Source organism: Lonchura striata, chromosome 3 (genome assembly GCF_046129695.1).
Source record: "Lonchura striata isolate bLonStr1 chromosome 3, bLonStr1.mat, whole genome shotgun sequence".
NCBI lineage: Eukaryota > Metazoa > Chordata > Aves > Passeriformes > Estrildidae > Lonchura > Lonchura striata.
Window position 1 is genome coordinate 82,013,660 of NC_134605.1, and position 23,135 is coordinate 82,036,794.

At 34.6% G+C, this 23,135-nt stretch overlaps 1 protein-coding gene across 2 annotated transcripts in view; it reads left to right on the plus strand.

Annotated features, from left to right (window-relative positions):
- The window catches only part of PHIP (PHIP subunit of CUL4-Ring ligase complex), a 103,036-nt gene extending 80,256 nt beyond the window's left edge, over nt 1–22,780 (plus strand). Inside the window, exons 26-40 of one of the 2 annotated variants that reach the window (XM_077782322.1) lie at nt 30–154; nt 355–437; nt 3,506–3,617; nt 3,835–3,896; nt 5,421–5,576; nt 7,527–7,647; nt 9,143–9,268; nt 11,242–11,314; nt 11,700–11,750; nt 12,047–12,196; nt 13,643–13,795; nt 15,775–15,938; nt 16,415–16,695; nt 17,015–17,176; nt 18,762–22,780. In XM_077782322.1, coding sequence (XP_077638448.1) covers nt 30–154; nt 355–437; nt 3,506–3,617; nt 3,835–3,896; nt 5,421–5,576; nt 7,527–7,647; nt 9,143–9,268; nt 11,242–11,314; nt 11,700–11,750; nt 12,047–12,196; nt 13,643–13,795; nt 15,775–15,938; nt 16,415–16,695; nt 17,015–17,176; nt 18,762–19,405 — 2,463 coding nt within the window. In that variant the 3' untranslated portion in view covers nt 19,406–22,780. Of the gene's footprint in view, nt 1–29; nt 155–354; nt 438–3,505; nt 3,618–3,834; nt 3,897–5,420; nt 5,577–7,526; nt 7,648–9,142; nt 9,269–11,241; nt 11,315–11,699; nt 11,751–12,046; nt 12,197–13,642; nt 13,796–15,774; nt 15,939–16,414; nt 16,696–17,014; nt 17,177–18,758 lie in introns of both variants that reach the window. The other variant, XM_031504410.2, reaches the window with a different exon arrangement.
- Nucleotides 22,781–23,135: the final 355 nt, after the last annotated feature.

A 23,135-nucleotide genomic window follows, 5' to 3' on the forward strand; every position in this document is an offset into this window, starting at 1 on the left:
GGTGATACATAGTATTTTGTTTATTCTAGGAGCAAGAGCTGATGAAAATAGTTGGGATTAAGTATGAAGTGGGATTGCCTACTCTCTGCTGTCTTAAACTAGCTTTTCTTGACCCTGATACGGGTAAACTGACTGGAGGAGCCTTCACCATGAAGTAAGGAAAGCAATATTGTATGCAAATTGGGGGTTTTCTTGGCAGGGGATGGACAGGGGAGTGCTGAAGTTGAAAGCTAAATTATAACATTAATATTGACCTTGTGCTTTTGAAGTGTTGATTTCAAAGTGGTTTTGTGTGCTTTATGTTATGCTTTTGCTGTTTTATTGCTTAATAGTTGTGTGTTCTGTTGTAACTAGGTACCATGATATGCCAGATGTCATAGATTTCCTAGTTCTGAGGCAACAATTTGATGATGCAAAGCATAGGCGATGGAATATAGGTGAGTTGTGGGGAAAGTTGTGTGCTGTGGTTTTGTTTGATTTTTTTTTTTCCTAAGTGTCTACCTATTTTCGTGATAACTTTCTTAAAAGTAGGTTATGGTAAAGCAATCCTAATATTATGGTGAAGTCGGAGAGTAACCTCTGCCCATATTTAGCTGGGGAGTTCTACTTAGTCCTTGACCAAAGGAACTAGAATAATTTGCAGCAAGGAAACAAAACAGTGCATGTGATCTTTAAAAGAAAGTGCAAAGAAAATTTCAGTTGTATATTTGTAGAGAGAATAGTTAGGGATATGTTTTAGAAATATGGTGTTTATTGCTAGCTAATAACTTCTTGCAGCCTATATATTGTATCTCTTTTTTTTTTAATTGAAGGCCCTCACAACTACATTGCTACTAGGATTATTTTCTACCAATTTCTAAAGTTTCTGCTGAAAACATGGGAATACTTTTTCAAAAATTGCAAATTGATGTCTAGATTGTACAAAAATAATGCTCTTTCCATCTTCTTATACTTTTTGAATTCTTTTCTAAATCCTGTGGTTCAGCTTCACTGAAGCATATATAGTTGTAATTTGCTGCCAAGTGATGAGGGAATGACTTGGATTCTTTTTACTTTGTCTGTGCCCAGTTATTTTGGAGTACTGGATACTGGAACAATGCCCATGAGTGGTACGTCCTCCAGTCAGATCTCTTTCCAAGTCATCTTTTCCGTATGATGACAAAGATTACCTTTCAGCAATGGAATTAATTAATCTCCTGTCTTTTGATGTCCTTAGGTTGTATGCCTCAGCAGTATCCTGAGGTTGGGTATTTTATAATGTATAAATTACATGATGCCATAGGAATAAGTTCCATATCATCTCATACTTCATGCTATGTTGTCTGAAAAGACAGCTCCTCTTCAGTTCTATAGGGAATTTGGTAAACACCCTAGACTTCTGATCCAATGAGAAATGTAAATCTTGATTTCTTCTCAAAGATCATTTTAGTTTTTTAAAGATCTCATGAGTGACAAGGTTGATGAAGATCTACTAATAGGTCGCTAAGTTTGCTCCTTCCTCATGGTTATGGATCTGTGCTCTTGTCCTCCTCTGCCACATTTTTGCACAAAATCATTGCAGCAGCAGAATGATTGCCATAGTTTGTTTGTGAACAGCCTAGCCAGGCTTCCTGAGCTGGTACTGTATTTCAAGAAATTTGCAGTCTGGAATAAATCTAAGCTACACAGAAAGTATTGGAAGTACCAGGACCTGTTATCAAGATTCCAATGCAAATAATGTGAATTTTTGTTGTTGTTTTTGCTTTGTTTTAGGAAAGAATATTTATTTATCTTTTATATTTTTAATATTAAGTTTATATTAATGTATGAATCCTTTTAGAAGGAACAAACATAAAATTTGAAATTACAGGTTCTTACTTGCATTCAGATTATATTTACTGCATATCTTTGTCTTACTATAGTTAAACTTCAAGTTTATTACTTGGGCTAAAAGCTATTCCAGTAGTATTCCTGCAACTTCAGGAATACTACATGTCTTAGAGAGGTGTTCATACCTGTCTCTTACATAGCAGCCACTGTGAGTTCCACATACATTTTTTGTTATTTTCAGGTGAGCATTATGCAGGGATACTCAGTTCTGGAAAACTGCACTAGAGCTGACTTCTGAGAGACTTTGGACTGCTCTGTGCATAGATGAGGCAGCACAGAGGACATGGGGAAAGTAGAGATTCAGGAGATGGTTCTTTCACTCATGCTGTTTTCTGCTTTAGCATTCTGTCTGTAGGAATGCTGTGGCTCTTGAGAACTTACAAGCAGCTACCCGTATATGCCTCTTTAAGTGGTTTTGATCTGCTTAATATCCAGCTCAGTGAAGTCACTCCTAGTTGTACCTATGAATATTTCTTTGTAAAACTGATCATTAGGAAAGGCCATATTGGAAAACTAATTTTATAGCTCTTCAGAAAATAAATTTTTCTTTCAAAATAAAGCATCAGCCCTTATTTACATTTTTGATCTTGCATTTCAGATATTTCTGGTTTACTTGGTTCTATTCAGCACAATTAGGGTTATTAATAGAAGCTTTATAATAGTCCCGAATTACTTATCCATTAAATTCAATCTTTAAAAAAAAAATGCAGTAAAGAAAGCAGACCATTTTTGAGACTATATTTACTTCCTATTATTTCAGACAACTTCAGCAAGCATTTGGGCAGAGGGTGGATGTATTGAAATTGAACAAATACTGCAGCAGCTGAGAGTGTGTATATATTCAAATCCCACATAAAATGTGTAGTTCTTGGAATCTCAGGCTTAAATTACATTTTTTCTTGTATTGAACTGAATACTACACTAAAATAGTTTCTTAATTTTGTGGCATGTGTTGTAGGAAATGTTAGCATTTATGATGGTCTGTAATACATGCACTCGCATGTGTAATTTTTTTTTAATAATGCTTCTGACCTTTTTTCTCAGCTGTGTGAATGCTTTGTGGTAGTGAAGCCATTGCAAGTCACAGTAAATTACTTTGCTAACCTTTTGAGTGAGCTTTAATAAATTTTATTCTATTATCAGTCAGATTGCCTGCATAGTAAAGAGAATTAACCTCTTGAGTTACATTTGCATTGCTGAAAAAGCACTTCAGAAACTAAGGAGGATGAGCTCAGCAGCTTGTAAAATATTCCCCATACAGAAGTGTCATAGTGCTCAGTTATTTTAAGGTAGCATGTAGTATTTAATGCAAAGATTTGAGTTTTAAAGGAGTCTTAAAGCATTGAAATGTCTTACCTTTATATTAAATTAAGAAATAAACTCATAAGTTAAGAATACGTAGGTAGATTTGCAAATCATTATTTTTCTAAAATGCCATATTAACTTTAATTTTAGTTAAAAAATAATCTTCAGAAAGAATTTAATAGTTTTTAACTAGCATTGACTCATGATTTCCTGCTGAGGCTGTAAATGTTCAGAAGGATTTCTGTATTCAAGATCAAGCCAGATAGATCTAAACCTGCTTTTCTGGGAGGGTAACATGCCTTATATTGATGAAATTATTTTTTGTTCTTAGGTGATCGTTTCAGGTCAGTGATAGATGATGCTTGGTGGTTTGGAACAATTGACAGCCAGGAACCTCTTCAGCCTGATTATCCTGATAGCTTATTTCAGTGCTACAATGTCTGGTTAGCAAATTTATCTTCAATCTTCTTTATGTTAATTAGTTATTTAATTTGAAGTACTGACTGAGAAACTTACTTTCACTAAATTGAGTCATGCATCTTGTTGTACCAGTTTATTATAATGTTCTATGGTTTATAAATTAAAATTTTGTTTTAAACATTAAATAATTAAATTGTTGAAGCAATATTAGTAGATAATTGAAGTGTGGTTATTTTTAAGCTGGGACAATAGTGATACTGAGAAGATGAGCCCTTGGGACATGGAGCTTATACCAAGTAATGGTATGTTACCTAAATAATATAATTTGCTTTACAAGTGTATTTTAAGAAGAAAAAAATTGTTATATGGTTTTACATAAAAAATCCTGGTTTTTGGGGGGAATGGGAGGAAGGTCCACAAACAGTTGCATTTAAAGAATATCTTTAAATCAATTACTAAGTAAGCCAAGATAAAAGAACTGTGAAAAAACAGCCATGCTTGATAAACAGAGTGATAATGAAAATAGAAATAATACAAAAAGTGCTATAGATAATGTACAGTTAAACTTAACTCTTTGTACAGTTAGGAAGATAAACCCATACCCTAGGTGAGCTTGAGGAAACTGTCTGCTTTAAGATATGTCAGCATTCCTGCAAACATTCAGTGCATTGCAGATGCAGCCTGTGCCTGTGAGAGAGTTTGGTAATAGCAGGATCTTTCTCCCCCTCTGGCCCAGCACATGTAGCAGATACCCATGCTGCAGAGTGGACAGCATAGCATGGACACTGTTCACATGTTCACAGTTGGTTGGTTGAGTTTTTCTAAGACTTCACAGAACTCAGGTTAAAATGCGAAGTAGAATCAGCATTTTTTCCTTGTGTTTTCCATGAAACATTTGATAATACTGTCTCTCGAAAGTAAGCATAAATAATTCATAATTATTTTAATTGTAATTGTGTTAATTTCTACTTTTAATTTTGGTTTGATCCTTTTTTTAATGGGCACCTCTTTGTCATAAGTAAAATACAGGTGTTAAGAGTGAGAACATGATTAAAATAATTAAAATAGACTGCCCCTGTTTACTTTTTAGTAGAGGCCAATTCCTGTTGTCTTAAAAAAGGAAAAAAACATTTTCAGATAAAGAATAGTACTGATTAAGATAACTAAACCTGAACCTGATCTTTTTGCTATATTCATTAATATCAACATTTGTTATTCCTTCTTAAAGATTGTTAAGAGGACTGTTTAACCTCATACTTTAAAAATCTGCTGTTACAGTATAAATTGTCAAAATTGGCAGGTCCTCAAGGATGCTAGGGGGATAGCACTATTCATTTGCATACTCAGAAACTGTGGTTTTAGATTTGAAATCCAAACTGTGGCAATGTAGAACCACTACCTGGAGAATGTTTTAGCAGCAATGTCAAAGTTATCTTAAACTCTATCTGGAAAAGTTATTTTCCTTACCAAAATAACTTATTTCCAAGAATACTGGCTTTTAAATACAGAATAACTCCAAAACCAAAACACATGTTTTAACTGTGATAAATGAGCGTCTTAGTTGGTTTTAAAATAAATTTTACTATTAGTATTTGGAAGAGGATGAATCTTCAGGGAGGACCTCTACACTAAACTGCATTGTAAGGATTTAAATGTAACACAGAATAATATACACAAAGGATACTGGATATGTTCAAAATGTCTTTGAGCAAAACAAGAACTATGCATTTATAAAAATTATTTCATGGTATCTTTGATTTACAGGTATAAGTATTACACAAGATACAGACATTTATGTTTTATTTAATTTTCATATTACATTCCAGCTGTGTTTCCAGAAGTACTGGGAACTAGTGTTCCTTTAACTGACGATGAACGTAGAACACTCCTCTACAAACCTCTGGATGGAGAGTGGGGTTCCAGGACCCGAGATGAAGAGTGTGACAGAATTATTGCAGGGATAAACCAACTTATGACTCTAGGTAAATTCTGAATAATATGGGAAATGTTTTTGGTTTGGTTTGTTTTTCAGACTATAATCATGTGCACTTCTGAAATTACTAAAATGAATGTGATAAAATACACATTTAACTTTTTGATTAACAGGAACAAAACTTTCTCGTTGAACATTTTTGAAGTTTTTTTATAGTTAGTACTTACAAACCTACATTTTTTTCCTGTTTCCTGAGTTAACTGTTGTTTTTGGTAGATAATTTGACATATGCTAGGGGTGTGAGTTTTATATGTCAAAAGCAAATTACTTGATTTTTTTAACTTTAGCCACCAGAATCTCATGTTGGGGTTAAAATTAAAACCTTTATGATTAAGTGAATATTAACTAAATTACAGACACATGGTGGGGGAGAAAAAAGCATAGATTTACTTAGATACTATGTGTGGATTTTCCCTGAATTAGCCTCTTCTAATTCCTGATTTCTTCCCCACATTTCCTTAATTATGCAAAATGTTGAGGGAAAAGTAATTTACCTTAGGAAAGCTACTTGCTATTTGGTTGTGGAGCAATTCTTTACTGGCAGTTTCTGAAAAAGTAATTGTTAAAATGTTCAACACATTGCTGCAAAATTTACCTGATCAAAGATGGATGTCTGGCTGGAGATCTATCAGTAAACAGAGGCTGAATTATAAGTTTTCTGTCTGTCTATGGGGATCAAAAGGTGTTCAATCAGTAGTCTTAGGTTTTGGGCTAACAGTGGTCGTGCATTAAATATAAAAGTTACAGATACTTCATTTAACTGATTTTTGAAGCACAAGGTAAGATTTATGTTTCAAAAAAAGCCCAAAACCTCTTAACTCTTAAAATAATTCTGATCACTTGTATATCCTATATGGTTTCTTTGATGACATACTGCATAAGAAGCCTCCCTTTGCTTCTTAAACAAAGGAGTTATCTGTACAGTGTAGTAGAACAAATTAGAGATTTATTAAAAAAAAAAAAACTGAGGAAATGAAATGTTTTGCTCTGCCATCTAAGAGTAATAATTTTACATTTTGCATTATGGTGTATGGCAGACCACTTAGTTTGGAATTTGGCTGTAGCAGGTGTGGTGCATTGGTACAAAGTAGCAGTTGCTAGAACATTCAAAAGAGTAACTAAACATTTTAGAAGAACATTTTAGAAGAAGAGCAGTCTTCTTAGCAGCAGCACATTTTCTGTTTGTAAAGACTTACAAGACTTCTAAAGGTGATTTTATGGTTTTGTATTACAGTATTTTCCCTTGAGATACAAGATGTTAGAATGATGTGTCTAAGCTCTCAGGATGATTCTAAGTACAGGAGGGAAGAAGCAAGGAAGTTTAGGTGCACAGACTTAAATTGCTCAGCAGTCCTCTAGCACTGTATTGGATTGGTTTTGGAAGGCTTCTTTGCTTTTAGGTACGGACAGGAGAGAGTGTTTCTGTTTTCCTTTGAGCGTGGATTTTACCCACAATTACAGAGGCTGAAATAGCACTGTAACTTTAATGGCAGGAATGTAATGTATTGCTTTGTTTAAAGATGTGAGAGTGGCAGTATAAAGCAAAATGAAATGAGCCTGTGCTGTAAATAATGATACTGAATTGCATGCCTTCATCTGTGTATAATTTTTAGACTCTGTGTATAATTTTTAGACTTTTCAAATGTGTATATTTCGAATGCGTATTTGTGATGCCTTTGGGGAGTGTGGTGCTTCATGCATAACACCCAGTCACTGCAGCAATGGGATGTGCAGCACAACCTCAGCAAGTACTCTAAATAGAATACCAGAAATAATTTGGAATATCTAGTTACTCTTATTTTTGGGAAACTGCTGTGCATTTAAAACATGAAGGAATAGCTTATGTTGCAGGCGGGTGACTCTTGAAACTGCTATAGAACTTTGTGATATATAACAACTGGGGGTTTTGTGGTTTGTTTGGTGTTTTTTTTTCATCTAGATATTGCTTCTCCATTTGTGGCACCAGTGGATCTTCAGGCTTACCCAATGTATTGCACTGTTGTGGCGTATCCCACAGACCTCAGTACCATTAAGCAAAGACTGGAAAGCAGATTTTACAGGTTAGACCCAAGTCTCAGCTCTGCTGTGATCTACCAGCAGCTGTATTTTTGGTAGCTCTTTGTCTTGTCATACCAAACTAGGAGGTGCACACGGGTGTGCACTTTTACTTCCTTTCATCTTCTATCCTTGGTCTAGGTTTCCATTTTCTAAAACTCAAATAAGGATTGAGCATCTCCAAAATTGATTTTATAACTACATGGCATTCAAATTCCTGGTTATACAAATTACTTGTTCCATTGGAGATTCAAATTGCAGGGTTAGCAAAGTGACTTTTGGTCCAAAGAATAAAGTTTCCACTTAATAATTTTTTAAAGTAATAATTAATAATTTTCAAATTAATTTTAATAAGAGAAATCTTAGAAATATCTCAAGTGGTTTTTTGTCCTGATATTCTTTAAAAATATTCTTGCATCACTTAAGCAGCTACACAGAATATGACTTCTTAAATTATTGTTGTTGAACTTTTGAGTTGTTGTACAACAACAACAAAAAAAAGTTTATGCTTTTTGATACTGTTTTGATGTTTTCCTAAACTGTGATTGCAGTTGCTGTGGGTTTTTTCTCCTTTTTTTTTTTAGTAAATATCTATATATAGCAATGCTTTTTAATTTTCAAAATAGCACCTCAAAATTGCAATACTGAATTCTATGTTTATTGTGTCATATGAGGTAATCCAGCTTTCTCTTCTACAATGCACTGCTTTGCTGTCAGGTGGAGGGAACTTTTTGCTGGATTTTGTTTCTCTTATCAAAAGAGTAAACAGTTATTTTTTGTAATCAACACACCTTCAATAAATGGGCTTTTTTAGTTTGTAATATTGCTGAGGCTTAGTTAGGTAGCAAGTGACCACACTGTGTTGTGCTTTGCAGTGATTTTTATATATTTTTTTTTTTACAGTTAGTAGATTCTTTAGATCACTTTTGATTTTTGGTGGTTTTTCATGAGGTTTACCTTAAAACTTTGATGCTGTCAATCTTTACTATATTTTTTTCTTTTCAACTTGGATCTATTTTTTCAGTTATTCTGCTTTTGTGCATCATTTTTTATAATGTGGCTATTCTGCATTTAGGTTATTAATCAGGGGAAATCTGATTGTTTTCTGTCAGAAAAAGGTATACTCTACAACATTTTTATTACTATATTGTTAATCCTTAACTGAATTCAAAGGTTATGTAGGATGGGTTATATATATCGTAAAGGAAAAATAAAAACGGAAGTGTCACAGCTGAGTTTTCCTGAGGGGTGTCAGCTGTATGTTCTTAAAGCCATTTGTATAGATTACCATAGAATATAACATAAGAATGGGAAGCCAGAGGAAGCTGCCTGCTGCTGGTCACTTAGGGCAGCATATCCAATATGCACGTTTTCTGATGTAAGGGAAAACAATGGTGAATGAGAAGAAGGCTGTAACGCTTTTTCCCCTGTTAATATACATTGCTAGAAATTGTCCTTATTTATTTTTCCTTTTCTTTTCCTCCAACTGTTTTGGTACAGGCGCCTTTCTTCGTTAATGTGGGAAGTCCGGTACATTGAACACAATACTCGCACCTTTAATGAACCTGGAAGTCCTATTGTCAAATCTGCCAAATTTGTCACAGATCTTCTTCTACACTTCATAAAGTGAGTTGCTTAGTAGGTCTGTTGTTATTCCTATCTCTTACCAAGCTAAGAACCTTTTTAGATCTGAATTTTAAAGTAAGATAGTTCTGCACTTTAAATAAACCTGTTGTCTGCTGTTGGGGCAGAAGAGAATAGAGCTTATGTTGACAAAGAATTCATAAGTTTTCAAAACTAGTTTTATAATACATTGAGTGTCATAGATTGGCATGGCATTTTATTTTGAGAGACTTTCTCCTAAATGATAAAAATGGGTTTGAGTATCTTCATGGACTTACAGATATATTCATTGGTAAGTTAGGAGTTATAATTTTGAGTTTGAATACTGGCTATGTTAAAATAATTCTAAAATCTAGATTATAATTTATAATAGGTTTGAAAATGATGTTTTATATGTATGCAAAGTAAAAATTAAAGGCTTTGTAGTCAACTGAACTTGTAGCTGTCTTTCAAGCATTCTATTATTATCTATAGACAAACTCAATGACAGGTATTGTAAGATTTTTCAGTCAGTCGACACATCTACAGAGCTGAAGCTTGTAAGAACTTGCTGTGCCCACAGCCTTGGTTTGCTCATACATAATAAATACTGCTGTTTCCACCTTGTAGATACAGCAAGATACTTCATTTGTTTAACAAAAATGGTGATGTTTTTAATTATTTAGTTTGTCAGTGTTAAATTGAATCTAGTTCTTTTTTATTTTTATGTGTTCTTAAAAAACATTACAACTCTGTTTAGTATTTGGAAATCTAGGACTTTGAGTCCATAAATAAATCTTCAATTTCTCCAGTGCCTGTGATTTCTGATAATTGCTGGAGAATGAAAAACACTTAACTGCTTTAGACATTAAAAGTTTTAGTGAAGTATATACCATCAGGAACAGATATACATCTAAAGGGCTTTTCTGTTACTAATTTTGTTCTTTAACATCTTTGTCCTACATGTTTTTTTTCTGATTAATTAAGCAGCACAGTGTTTTTCAAAGTGTATGTAGCTTAGAGTTTTTCAAAGCGTATGTTTTTAATTGGCTTAGTTAAATTAGTGGATATTCCTGGATATTCTTACTTAATAATGGCCTATAGCTTGAGCCTATTAATATACTAATTTAAGTGAACTAGTAAGTCATGGAAAGCCCAGATTTTGTTTGTAACTTTAAGGTAGAAGGCCTAGACAATGGAAAATAAAGCCCATGGTTCTAATGAGAATGAAATATCTAGATGCCTCTGAGAATATACATCTTAGTTTCTTACATTACCCAAGTATCTTAAAGAGCTGAAAATGGGGGGTGGGTGTTTCAGTTAATTTTTTTTACCTTCTCTTACAGCTGTTATAGTGGTAATGGCAGTAGCCTGTATTAGGGATTCTGATTCTGACTGGAGTTGCTGTGTGTTTACAGTTACAAGTGCTAAAAGTGTTACAAACCACTTTTCTGCCCAGTGGTTTGTATACAGTAGAACACCTTTGAGCGTTCCTCTGTAAAGAAGTTTTATATGTTAATCAAGAATTGAAAATCAGTGTGTTTTGCCGATTTAATTATGCAGGCTTGTGCAATAACAGTGCTAGTCCTTCCATACTTGCATTTCAAATGTCATACATTGTGAGTGCTAAATTAAATTACTAAGATGTGATTTTGTACAATAAATTTACTATAATGCACCTTACAAAGCTAAATGGGCCTCAAACCTTTTATATAGTACAGGATTAGATTTTTCTGATGCTGAGAAATACATGGTAAAGGATTATGATTTTTAATTTTAAAATATTCACACTGTTAAGTCATCTATATTTTACAACTTTTTGAGCAGATGGTTAGCTTGACTTTATTACTTCAGTTCTCTTAGTATTCACATAGCACAAAACACATTCTCATTTTATTTGGGAATAGCTTCATAAATAATTTGTTTCCTAGGCAAATTACAGTTGATTCCACAGGTGATGATAGAAAATAAATGTTAGCTTGTGTTCCTTTTTACAGAGACCAGAGCTGCTATGACATAATTCCATTATACAATGCAATGAAGAAGAAAGTGTTGTCTGACTCTGATGAGGTAAGTGCTTGTGTCTTGGGCGCTGGCATTGATACACTGGAGAAACAAGACTGCTGGCTGTCCTGGGGAGGACCAAAGTGCTGGTATCAGTCACTGCTCGGAAGTGTACTTTTCTGTCAGTACAATGTTTCTTCTTGGCGGCTGAGAAACTGGGTGAAATCCAGCCTTTTCTCTTCCTTTAGTGCAGAGAGCTTTAATAGTTTGCTGGAGGATGCTGCTTCTGCTAGATTTCTGGGAGATTGACAGTCATATGAAATGCTTCTCAGAGGGATGGGGGTAGGACTGTAGAGACTCAAATTATAAGTTTAAAATATAAAAGAATTCGCCTACTCATATATGCTTATATTTTTTAACCTTTTTATGTGACTCATTATCTTGCTCAAAGGAAGAAGAGAAAGACACAAATGTGCCAGGGACATCTACTAGAAAAAGAAAGGTGAATGTTTTTAAATTTTTTTTTAATTGATATTTTTTAGTGCTACAATTGATAAAATGGATTTGTTAAAAACTAAATGTAAAACTGAAATATTTCTAGTATTGTGTAATCTCAGGTTTTTGAAAGTTTTGAACTTAGTGACGTGTTGTTCTACTGAACTGTTTTATGTAAAGGTATTTCTGTCTGTGCTACTGCATGTTGTGAATTCATTTATATCCTGTAGGGTAATTCTTCCATTAGATTTTGTAAAAGCAGCTAGTTTATTTAATATATACCAGGCAATACTGTCTTTTCAGGATCATCAGCCGAAGCGACGACTACGTAATAGGGCTCAGTCATACGACATTCAGTCATGGAAGAAGCAATGCCAGGAGCTGCTGAATCTCATTTTTCAGTGCGAAGACTCTGAACCATTTCGACAACCGGTGGATCTTCTTGAGTATCCAGTGAGTATTTTAGAACAAGGTGACTGGTTATAATGCAGTTGTTAAGTGGTGGGTCGGTTTGTTTTTTTTTAAATTTTGACCATTTCTTCAGTTCTTTCAATTGAAACTTCAGGCAACTGTAGTGACAGAATGCTTTTCAGCACTTTGTTGTCACTTGTTTAATATTTACTGTTTTTTTTCAACTAATTTCAAAATAAAAAATACTTTTCTGCTCTCTTGATACTTTTGTTGGAATGTATTTTATATTCAGGGATGCTTATGTTATTCAGTAGATTACAGCTTTTGCAATTAAGTTATCTTTCCTTTTCTGATTGAAAAATGGTCATATATATGAAATGCATATATTTGGTTGCTGCATGTGATGTGTTTTGAAGGACCATTGGTTTCATTTCAGAGTATAAAAACTAAAGGTAAGATTATATGAAAAGTTAATGTAATAAAGGAAAGATTTTCTTGCTTTCCTTCTAGCATATCTTAAGTTTTGTAAAGTATCACCCCAGGGTGAATCACTTGGGCAAAATTAACTGTCTCAATTAGAGAAAAGAAATGCTTCTCTTTCAGAAGTCACTAGTAGATCTGTCTTGACACTTCTCCAGCCACTGGGTACCATTATTTTTTAAGTAGCCTAATCTTTATGCTGTGGCCAACTACAAGTGTTTCTATGTGTTCGAGATCCTCAAATGAACTGATAGAGAGCACTCTACTAGGCTTGGGCATGAAACACACTGCTCCCTGGTGTCACAAATCTGTTTAACATGCAGAGGCACTCCTTCAGGTTTTATTTACTCTGATGGATTAACTTAAACTTTTTGGTTACATTTGGTATTTAGGCTTTTTATTGTATAAACATGTCTCTGTTTCTTCCATATCCTGAAAAAAAATTTTGTCATTGGCTTCACTTGGGTCCTACCTAAGCCTGTGGAGTTTTTAATACTTCATTACATTCGTAAATTGTCAGGTCTCTATTTGGGAAACTGCTCAGGTTTCAGAAAGGATGTGATAAGCCTCTGATTAGGCTCAAGTATTCAAACTTCATATTTTAAAGCTAAAATGTGAGAACAGTATTAGTCTTAGTCCTAAGTTTGAGCTGCTAAGGCACCTAGAAGGCTTGTAGACGCACTTTCATATCACTGTTATCTTCATGTCAGTGTGTCAGTAATGCAACCCTCAGGACACAAACTTCCGAGCTCTGTGTTTCAGTAAACCAGTTTATAAAATGAATTAAATCACCTACCAGTTAACTTCTAACTTTGACCCTACTGAGTATGTCTGCAAGGGAAGTATGTTGTATATTAGTGGAAAGGGGGAAAATGTCTTCAGCAGTCTTCCATACCTATTTAAAGAGGACATTTTGGTTAAACAGGTTTATCAAACTCGTCCTAATGAAAATGATACAGTAAAGCTTGGGAGAAAAATTGTAAAAATGGCTTTGCTATTTCCAAACAGGATTATAGAGATATTATTGACACACCTATGGACTTTGCTACTGTTAGAGAAACACTGGAAGCTGGCAACTACGAGTCACCAATGGAGTTATGTAAAGATGTGAGACTTATTTTCAGCAATTCCAAGGCCTATACACCAAGTAAAAGATCAAGGGTAAGATTTTATTCTTTTCTATTGTTGTTGTTTGAAAGAACACTTATATCTGAAAAATATAGGACCAAAAAAGCAGAGAGACAGTGTAATTTGATTGTTCTTAAAAAACAAGTTTAATTATTTCTGATTTTAATATATTAATATTTCTGAGAAACAATTACAGCTTTGTATTTCAACAGAAAGGAATGTGAGTTTTTTAAATACCGAAAGTTCTGATGTTCTGCATATGTGTTTCAAAAATAAATATTAGAAAGTGAGTCTAAATGGAAAATCACATGGAAGAAAAGTTCTGTAGCAGCAGGATTATGAGTACAATAGTGAAATTTAACTGATATTTTGGGGAAGAAACCAGATTTTCAGAACAAACACACAGGGAGCCTCTCTACTTTGAAGGTTGCCCAAAATTGAAATACCCAGATATAGACAGAATAGGATGTTGAAATTCTGTGCTGTTCACTGCTGTGCAGTAGGATTGTAATGAAGCTCTTAGGACTTCTGGGAAACAGGACAGTTTTCTAAAGCACCACCTTACAAAGCTCCTTGTACTGAGATGTTCTGCTAATAGTAGGTGCAGTATCTGATGCATATTTACATGGGTTCAAGGCTTCTGTGTAGCTTTTCTTTTACTAATGTGTGTTAGGTTTTAAGACCAGAATTATTAACAGCTTTTATGTTTGGCTGTTCTGAATAGCAAGTTAATCATTAGGACTTCATTGTTTTAAGGCTTAGGCACAAATTTCTTAGTAGGAAACTATCAGGATCAGTGATTACTCTCCAGTCAGTAGCAGACAGGCCCACTCACTGTTGAGGCTGCCATACCCCATAAAATAATCACTCTTTCAGTTGCAGCAAATGGCAGGGCTTTTGGGGCAGGTCTGGATTCTTTTGTGGCTTTTCTTTCTCTCCTTGGCCCTATCATATCTGACATTATCTTTAGCTTTGTGTAGTTTCATAGATTCTTTTGACATTTTCATTTCTTTCATATTTCTTCCAAACAGACTGGTATAGTAATAAATTTGTCTTTTTTTTTGCTTTACTCAGAAGTTGAAGGTTCTTATGTCAAGAGTTTTAATATTCTAGAACCTATGTGCTTTCAGTGCATGCAATATGTAGTTGAATGTGATGATTTTACTATGTTTTGTATCTTACTTTCTGTCACTGATGCTTTCTCGAACAGTAGACCTAAAGTCATCAGCTTTTTTTCTTGGCTTGGCACTTCAAACACACATTCCTTTGCATGCTATCTCCAGTAACATGTGCAGAATCTGTCAAAACTGTCAAGTCTGGCACTCAGATGGTTTGGTGTATCATTAAATAGGAACTGGTTCAATATTGTCTTTGTGTTTCAGCACAAAGGGTGCTGTGTCTCCTCAAAGTACCTAGACAGGTCACTTTTGTGTTTTTTATTTCAGAATTAATAGCAATTGTGCTCAAATAATTACTTGTGATCTAAACTGAATTTGGGAGTCTCTGTAAATCATCCAAGAGATGGGAAAAAATGTGCACCTACATAATTTCAATACATTTATTATACCTGTTGCAGCCAACTTACTTGCAGTATCAATTCATCTGTAAGAGACTGGTGTTGAAGTATAGGATATAAGGATGCAAGTTAATAGAGCAAAAAATAAGATTTCTTGACCCTAGGTATGATACAACAAAATTACATTGAGAATCTCTCTTTGTAATTTTTGTTGAAACTAGAAAGGGGTACATTCTAGAAAGGCAGTTGAAAGACTGTTTTTTCCAATTCTTCCTTTTCTGTCATCTTCAGTTGTGATACAATTTTCAAAAACATGAAAATAGTTAAAGCAAACCTACACATGAATTAGCATATATTTATTGAGGCAGATTGTAAATTTCCCTAAAATGTTTCTACATTAATCACTTTTCACTTTTCTACCTGTTGTTCAGTGATAAGTAAGTAAAGGGATGCTTTGGAAAGGTATCAGGCTTGTTTACTGGCTTTTCTTTTTCAGATCTACAGCATGAGCTTGCGCCTTTCTGCTTTCTTTGAAGAACACATAAGTTCTATTTTATCAGATTATAAATCCGCCCTACGCTTTCATAAAAGAAATACAATAAAGAAACGAAGGAAAAAAAGAAGCAGAAGCAGTTCAGTTTCCAGTAGTGTTGCATCCAGGTACATTAATTCCTTTACAGTATTCATGAAATGCTGTGAAATTTTGACATACCTAAACAATAAAACTTAGTGTGTTTTTTTTCTTAATACTTCCTTTACTATTCCCTATATTGCAGAATGGTAGCTTTGACATGCAAGTCCCTATGATGTGGAAGAGTTTTAAACTTTACTTAGAGCTATCCTAGTGTAAGTGCTTAAAATTCAAATAACTGCTAAATGTGTACAGTAAAACAGCATCGTTAGGATAGTGATGGCATCACGCTTTATCATATAACTATAGTATTTATTGTAAAGATTCACTTTCCAGAAGCTCACAACTTACATGAATTTCCACAGTAAATGCCATATTTTTAACATACTTCATGCAGAGGTGATTGTTTTACTCCCACAATCTCAGACACTAGCATTTAATTTTATTTATTCCTGTAAAATGACAAGGTGGTCATCCAGGATACAAATTGTTACTCCTTTTCCAGCCCTGAAAGGAAGAGGAGATTAATAAAACCTCAGCTGAAGGCAGAAACTTCTGCCACTTCATCATCTTCTGCACCTGCACGGTCGACAGCATTGAGACACGCTCCGCCTCAGATGAACGGAAAAGCCGCTGAGGCCTCCTCCCTCGTGCGGACTCGAAGCAATAGGGGGATCACAGATGTGGCTGTTACAGAGCAACCATCTACTTCTACAGGAGCAAAGCCTTTAACTATAAAGCCTTTAATTACAAAGCCTAATACTACTGCAGGGTCAGGAAAGTCAGGCAAGTTGGGGTGCTTTTGGTTTTGGTTTTCTATTAATTAAACTGTTAATGTTTTTAAAGATAAAACTGGCTCTTTGGAAATCTGATATATTTATTTCAGCTAAGACTGGTTCTGTTTTCAAACTGATGGGCCTTTGAGGCTCTTCAGAGGAAAATTGAACAAGTTAGGCTATGTTGTTTTATCTAGAAAGCTTTCTCCCTTTTGGATCACAGACTCAAATTGTTTGTAGTAGCACATGAGTTCAATTTTAGCCCAACAATATTGAATGCAGTATAAACTACTTGAATTGATAATTATGTTTTCTTTTTATCCTTCTAGTACTGGAGAATTCAACCAAACATTCCAAGAACCAGAGTATCGTATCAAACCCTTCCCCATCTGATTGCAGTCATAACACTAGGAATAACTCCACAAAAGAAAATCCTGAGAAAGAGAAGCAAATTAAGCGCAAAGTAAAATCTTCCACTGTTAATCCACAAGGTACCAAATTTCTTTGGAACTTTCTCCCCACCCTCAGAGTTATTGATGTAGTGACTATAGTGTTGTACTTTAGTTGTGGTAATTTAGGGGTAGGGAAATTAGAATGCATTACGATTTAGCAGAATAGGGAAATAATGGAACAACTCGGTCACCGTTAGTTTCCTTCTTGATGAATTAGCATGGTTTTGACTACCCTTAACACCATTTTCATGTTATAAGTTTCTAAATCCTAAAGCAGACTTCTGCATGGTTACACTTTAAATCCTATGTGTTTAATCACATAAAACTTTTGTGTGTTATATTTGGGTCCAGTAACACTGAGTGTGATGACATTCGGCACAGCAGCAAGCATAAGGATCAAAGGACCTCAGCTGCAAATTCTTTATTTCATTTTTTGGCACAGAAAAAACCCAAAAACTATGCAGTATTTACTGCTTCTATATTTGAATGGCCTGCTTGGACCTAGTTCATGAAATCTCCTGTGTGAGCTTGCTTGGTCTTTTGATGTCAGAATGCCTTAAAATTCAAAGCTTCTGTGGAGGCTGAAATAAGATCTCCTAGTCAGAAAGCTTTCCTGTTTATGAAGGAGCTTTGAACTGTTAGGAAGATGCTTGAAGCACGTAGATCCACTAAACATCTTTTCTCTGAAAATGGGGACACAGTAGTCTGCAAATTGGGTCCCATCTAATTAATCTGCCTATTCCTTGTAGACCTCTCCCCAAGGAGTTCTTTCTTTACTCCTCCATGCTTCTGAAAAAGTAGCTTGTGGTCTGATAAGTTAAATCATCTGTCCATCGCTTGTAAACTTTCTCACAAAGGCCCCAGCTGTTCCCACACTGCATGGCTAAATATGCAGCTGTTATAGGATGGGATATCAGGGGTTTCTGAATGTTGTTGACATGGTCCTGTCTCCTTTCATTCACTCGCAGGACAGAGGAGGCCTGTGCTTTTAGTGCATGATGGTGCACATTCAAACTCAGCAGAAGCTGTGCGTGGGTGTTTCATGAAAGGGCTGCAGGAACTATCATGCTGGCTAGGAGCCTGTTCGTGGCCATATTTTAGGCAAGGCTGAGGTGTCAGAACATCTTTCTAAGAGGTCCAGTGACGTACCCCTTTGAGGAAGTTGATTACCCCTCATGTCATGAAAATTCATGCCCTCTAAAAGTCTCCAAGCAAGTACATTATGCTGTCTGTTAGTGTGAGAAATCTGTACAAATCTGATACAAAAGATGGTACCTCAGGTTGAAAGAAAATCTATTCTATTTATTTCTCCAGAGATGACTTACTGTGAAGCATTCCCAAACCTTACACCATTCCCAATGCTTCTTGGCTTATTTTGTTTCTTGGGGATTTTTTCCTTGCAGCTATCATGTGCTAAATCCAACTAGAAGTTACTCCTCATTCCATTGTAATAAAAAGCTCTCTGAGCTCAACTTGGGGGTTTTTTAGATTTTGACAGATTGGCAATCATTCTGAATCAATTCAGATATTTTAGTAAGAGTTTTTTTTAAGGCAGTGTGAAAATGAATGCAAATGCAAATCCGTTATGTGACGTGTATATTTCTGTACCATTTTTTTACAGCAGATTGCAAGAATAATACTTTGGCATCAGGAAGCATTCAGGTAAATGGACATGGAGGACAGCCTTTGAAACCTCCAGTTAAAAGAGGTCCTGGACGGAAGCCCAAGGTGGAGACTAATAACAGTAGCTGTGAAGTGGTCGTGCACAAGAAAAGAGGCAGGAAACCAAAAAAGCTACAAATTGTTGAACAGCAAAAGGTTGCAGAGCAGAATACAATCCAGACCACAAGGGATATACCAGAGGAAGCCTCTGTTTCTACTGCATGCAATTCTCTTTCTGAAAATAATGTGAAGGAAGACTTGTTACAAAAAAAAGGCCGAGGGGGTAGAAAGCCAAAAAGGAAGATGAAGAGCCGCCAGCCAGGCTCAGACCTCTTAGCTCCTGCAAATGTTAAAATGCAAACAAGAAGCAGGAGGAAAAAGACACACGAGCCTATGGAGGAGGGTTCTGAAGAGCTTAAAGATTCTGAACCTCACATGAGAACTAGAAACCAGGGTAGGAGGACAGCCTTTTACAATGAAGATGACTCTGAGGAAGAGCAAAGGCAGCTATTGTTTGAAGACACCTCCTTAACTTTTGGAACTTCAAGCAGAGGCAGAGTCCGAAAGTTGACTGAAAAAGCAAAAGCTAATTTAATTGGTTGGTAATTTTTACCTAGGGTTTTACTTCAGAATGCTATGAAGCAGGTACAGTTAAGGAACAGCAGAACAGACTTCTGCTTCTCTGCTGCTATTATGGGTTAGAAGAGTATGTTCTGATTTGAGGAGAAAAATTTAGCAAAATGATAAACTGAAAGAACATTCTTTGAAAGAAATATATATTTTAAACTTTTGCTATTTATTGCCCTCCAAATAGGTTATACATTTCAACAGTCATTTTGTTCATGGTTGAGAATAATTGAAGCAATTTCTGACTGATGCACAGAGTTCAGAGCTACTCTGCTCAAGTAGTATGTAATATCTCTACACAATTGAAAAATGGTAATAGAACTTTTAATTGCCACAAATTGAAAACGGAAATCTATTTTTGACCAAGCCAAGGTACCCTTTGATTGTAAAGTCAAGTCACCTAGGAAGGCAGACTTAGGCAAAAAGTGTCAGTAAATTCACTTGCATTTCTATTAAATAATAAAATACCAAACTTTGCTAATCTGTAAAAGCTTAATTTCAGTTGTGATGGAACGTTCAGCTGCAAAAGAAGCCTAGCACAGGCCATTGTTTATTCAAGTTCTGCCAAACATAGCAAAAATGTAATCACAAATATATATATCCACATTGGAAAAAGTTTGACTAATGTCTAATTTTTCAGACCTTGATTCTTGTATCAATCACTAAATCTCTGTTTATTGTGCCAAAGACTGAGAATCAGTGCAGTGGAAAACCTTTTTTTCTTTTGAGTGTCAGTACAGCATACCATTTGCAGTGATAAAAGCTGTGTCTTGTTTTAAATAGTAAGTTGTTAACATTGTTCTGAAATGTATCCTTTTTGGTACTTCTGGTAGAAAATAATGCACTGGTGGGGTCCTTTGACAGAGATGTGTAGTCTAAATGTATAATTGGTTAAAGGATTCAAGGAAATTACAGGACAGGTATGGAATTATGATGTTTACTTTCTGATCCAGATTGTTGTTTCCACAACTTTAGACATGCTTAAGAGGCAGAAATGACCTACAAAGAATAGTGTATGTGTATATATTAATATATACATAAACACATATGTCTAAAATATTACCCAGGTATAAATTTTTTTCAGGATTTTTTAGATAGCACTAGAATTGAAAATTTTAAAATGTCATACTTTATAGTTTAATTTTAAGGGGAAGATTGGTTATTTTCAATTATTAGGGTTAAAAGGCCAAATCACTTTTTATGCAATCATGTTTTATACAGTGGTCTCATTGCACATTGTGTTTTTCTGCACTTTTTATGGTATATCATGCTGACATTTGTCAATATACACCCTAAAGAAAAATTCCATTTAATGATTGTGCCTTGTATTCTATTATTTCTTGCATCCTTACTAAAATTAAGTTGTCTATTGTAAATGATAACTATATGACTTAGGGGAATGTATTGTTATATGTACTGCTCTGGAAAAGAAAAGCAGTTATTTATTTGTTTATGGTACATTTAGTTATTTTATACCTTTACAAACAAAACTTAATACCATTTTCTATCATTTAAAAAAAGTATTGTCCAGTTTGAAAGAAAAAAATACATAAGTAGTGGTATTTACTGAGATCTGGTATGGTACAAAAATGTAACCAAAATTTTCTGGTTATACTTTTTTTTTTGTTTTGACACATCATCTACAATGTCTGGAAGGGAAGACATGCAGAATTAAGATCTTAAATTTGCACAGATTCTGTATATGTATTTGAGGCCAGATTCTTCACTCTTTATTTTCTTACCGAAAGAAAGCCCAGAAGTTTGAACAAAGAATATTGGTATTTGCCACCAAGAGTAATAGAAATAGGCTACTGTGGATAGCATATTAGTATCCACCATACCTAGTTTTAGATAGTTCATTTTGCTACAAAAAATGGCTGAGATATTTTCCAGATCCTCTTTGAATTGTTATGGATTTGAATTTGGGGGCCAGGGATTAGTTTGTATTTTATTTGTTGGCATATTTATTTTTTCTAATAAGTATTTCTTTATCATCTGATTCAAATGGAGTGACTAAACATATGGTAAGATAACAAGCTGCGTTTGGACAGTTGCAATACAGCTTCACAATTCAAAACTGATTGATTCTACTTGTTAATTTTGTCAAATCTCACTGATGAAGGCAATCATTTGAAAATGTGTAATTTCCTGATGTTATCTGCATTGTAATATATAAAATAGATTATATCTAAAATTCATCTTCTGTATTTACTCCGTTTGTAATAATGTTTTATATGGCATGTTTATGTATATATTTATATATCAAAAATACCTTGTGTGTAAGTTTTGAAGACTGAAATAATCTGCGTTCCCTTACAGTAGGTAGAGGAGTGTACATCCTAATTTTACAAGGGTAGAAGGCCTTGTCTGCCAAACATGAGTACTGCTTCCCACCCACTAATATTGGTGACTTTAGCCAGTAAGTTTTTGATTCTTATTAGAGACATTAATGTTTTTCCTTTAAAAATAAACTGTGGATAATTTGGGTCAATTTTTTATAGAAGCAACACTAGACATTTATTAGAAATTAATACCAGATTTATTTAAAAGTTATATTTTTTATAATTTAATTTCACTAGGTTGCAGACTTTATTTATGAGACTTTAGTCACCATCAGACTGTATTTTGGTTGGGGCAAAATTTATTATTTGAGGTGGTTGTGGGATACTGTATCAATACAGAAAAAGAGCTTTTGATTACAGAGTCTTAGGTTTTTAAATGTGAGCAATAAGCTGTTGGTTAGTGTTCTGAAATAATTTAAGATCTATAGTTATATGCATGTTTTATAATGCCATCTCAAGTACCTAACAACTGGTTCAGAAAATGGAATATCAAAACCTCATGTGATTGTTTTACATTTGCATTGTAAATAACATAGCTTCATAGTCACATACATGCAAATGATCTGGCAGCAATTAACTCCATTTTATTCATTAACTTCATTTATATTTGACATGGATATGAGGATACTGTTCTGGTACTTCTACGCTATACTGGGAAACATTATAATTGGTATTTGCTGCTGAGTGGTATCTCGATAAAAGTGTGTTCTTTAACTGCTGGTGAGGAAATACTTCTGCTTCTGTCATAAGTGTGCTCTAAATGTTTAACAGGAATCATTGTACCTGTGCCTACATACTTAACAACTCTTTAGCCACTCTGTTTCTGTTGTTAGTGTGTTCTCTGGGAACTGAACTGAAATCTTACCACTGTAGTGTTCATTATTATTGTCAATATTGAACTAGAGCTCTTTGTCACTTGGCAATGACCAGTGATACAATTTTACAGAGAAATGTCTTCCTCCAGTGATTCGACTGCTGTGATAAAGATTTACAGATGTTTATTTGTACAGTGTCCGGTGTGTACCTGTGATCAGTTTGTTGATAGACTTGTAAGGTTGATTTGGTTAACTATTACTATGGCTTAATATCTGTAAAGCTATTAATTGATAAAGGACCCTGATGCAGCACGTATAGATATTAATATCTATTAAAAATGTAGTGTAGAGACAGCTTATTCACTATACTGCTGTACAAATATTTTTAAGTACCAATTCTGTGCCAGAGGCTTTTGACTTACCAAAAAAAGGACTACATGCAACACAAATAATAGTCTGTCCATTCAGTAATTTCAGGCTTGTTAAGATTTTTACACCACATTTTTAAGTATTTTGCTCACACTTGTTGGATTGAGGACTACAAGTGAATGC